Source organism: Trichinella spiralis (genome assembly GCF_000181795.1).
Source record: "Trichinella spiralis strain ISS 195 chromosome Unknown Scfld2267, whole genome shotgun sequence".
Classification (NCBI taxonomy): Eukaryota; Metazoa; Nematoda; class Enoplea; order Trichinellida; family Trichinellidae; genus Trichinella; species Trichinella spiralis.
In genome coordinates, this window is record NW_003529206.1 from 1 (window position 1) to 1,074 (window position 1,074).

The window sequence follows — 1,074 nt, forward strand, 5'->3', positions numbered from 1 at the left end:
ATGAGAAATTCTATATTAATGATAAGTGTGAAAAGAATGAATCGTAATAAGAAATACATGAAAAGCCAATGCCAGGAATGAAAGGTTACTTTGAGATGTATATTTGAGATGAGATGTGATTTGTTATTCCTGCACGAAGGTTGCATCCGTCAAGCATTAGATTTATTACATTTATACGGCTGGTTCGGCAAAAATCTAAGAAGCGTGTCGATGCTGATAACATACACGGTAATAAAGATCAAAGACAATGTTTAAAATTTGATGTTATGATAATGGAAATAATTTTCGTCACTGTCCTACTTTATGCAGCTGCCACTGTTGCAACATTTAAGCATTTGATTTATTGCTTTCTAATGATTAATTTTCTTATCTGAGAAATGATGCATGACAAATTTACGCTTTGAATAGTTCAGACTATCAATTTTTGTTTGGTCTTGCATTTGAGTTCAGTGCTTTGTGTTCGAAAGTTCTTACTGATGGAAGGACGATGAAATTCAGTTTGCATCTATCCAAAAAAACCAACAGAAATTAGTATACAGAGAACTGTGCTACACCCTGAAACGCACAAATTGCAATGACAAATGTTGGATATGTGCATCGGTAAATGGAATTGTTTTAATATAGCATGATGTTATTGTTGTGTAATATCATACGCAAGCCATTTCGTTTCGAATTTAAGGAATGAGAGGTTGCTGTGGAAAACTGTATACTAATCTGGATGCTACTCAAGTAATACAAACTTGCGAGCATGCAGATGGCCGAAGAGTGGACCCGCATACATTATACCAGCAGCTGAATGAATTGAAACGGCTGGCTGCAGGGGATCAGAATCCAGTAACAGAGATATATGATGATCTGGCAAATAATGCCTCCACTAGCGCAGATACTGCCCCATATTTTCCATCGTGGGACCAGGCCCAAAACACAATGTACTACGGCCGTTCAGTACAGAGATACCCACAACTTCTGGCCAGGCGACAGGATCTGTGATCACTGCTGAGCAAACATCACAAAATCCGGTGTGCCAATTTTTAATGTATCATTTCGCCGACCATGAATAATATTTAATTTTTT

General features: G+C 37.3%; 1 protein-coding gene across 1 annotated transcript; it reads left to right on the top strand.

Moving 5' to 3' along the window:
- Window positions 1-681: 681 nt before the first annotated feature.
- On the top strand, window positions 682-990 carry Tsp_14783 (conserved hypothetical protein). Its single transcript, XM_003368559.1, has one exon. It carries the CDS (start codon window positions 682-684, stop codon window positions 988-990), a length of 309 nt encoding a protein of 102 aa, XP_003368607.1.
- Window positions 991-1,074: the final 84 nt, after the last annotated feature.

Coding starts and splice junctions, on each gene's coding strand:
- Tsp_14783 (XM_003368559.1), top strand. CDS start 682: ATGAGAGGTTGCTGTGGAAAACTGTATACTAATCTGGATGCTACTCAA.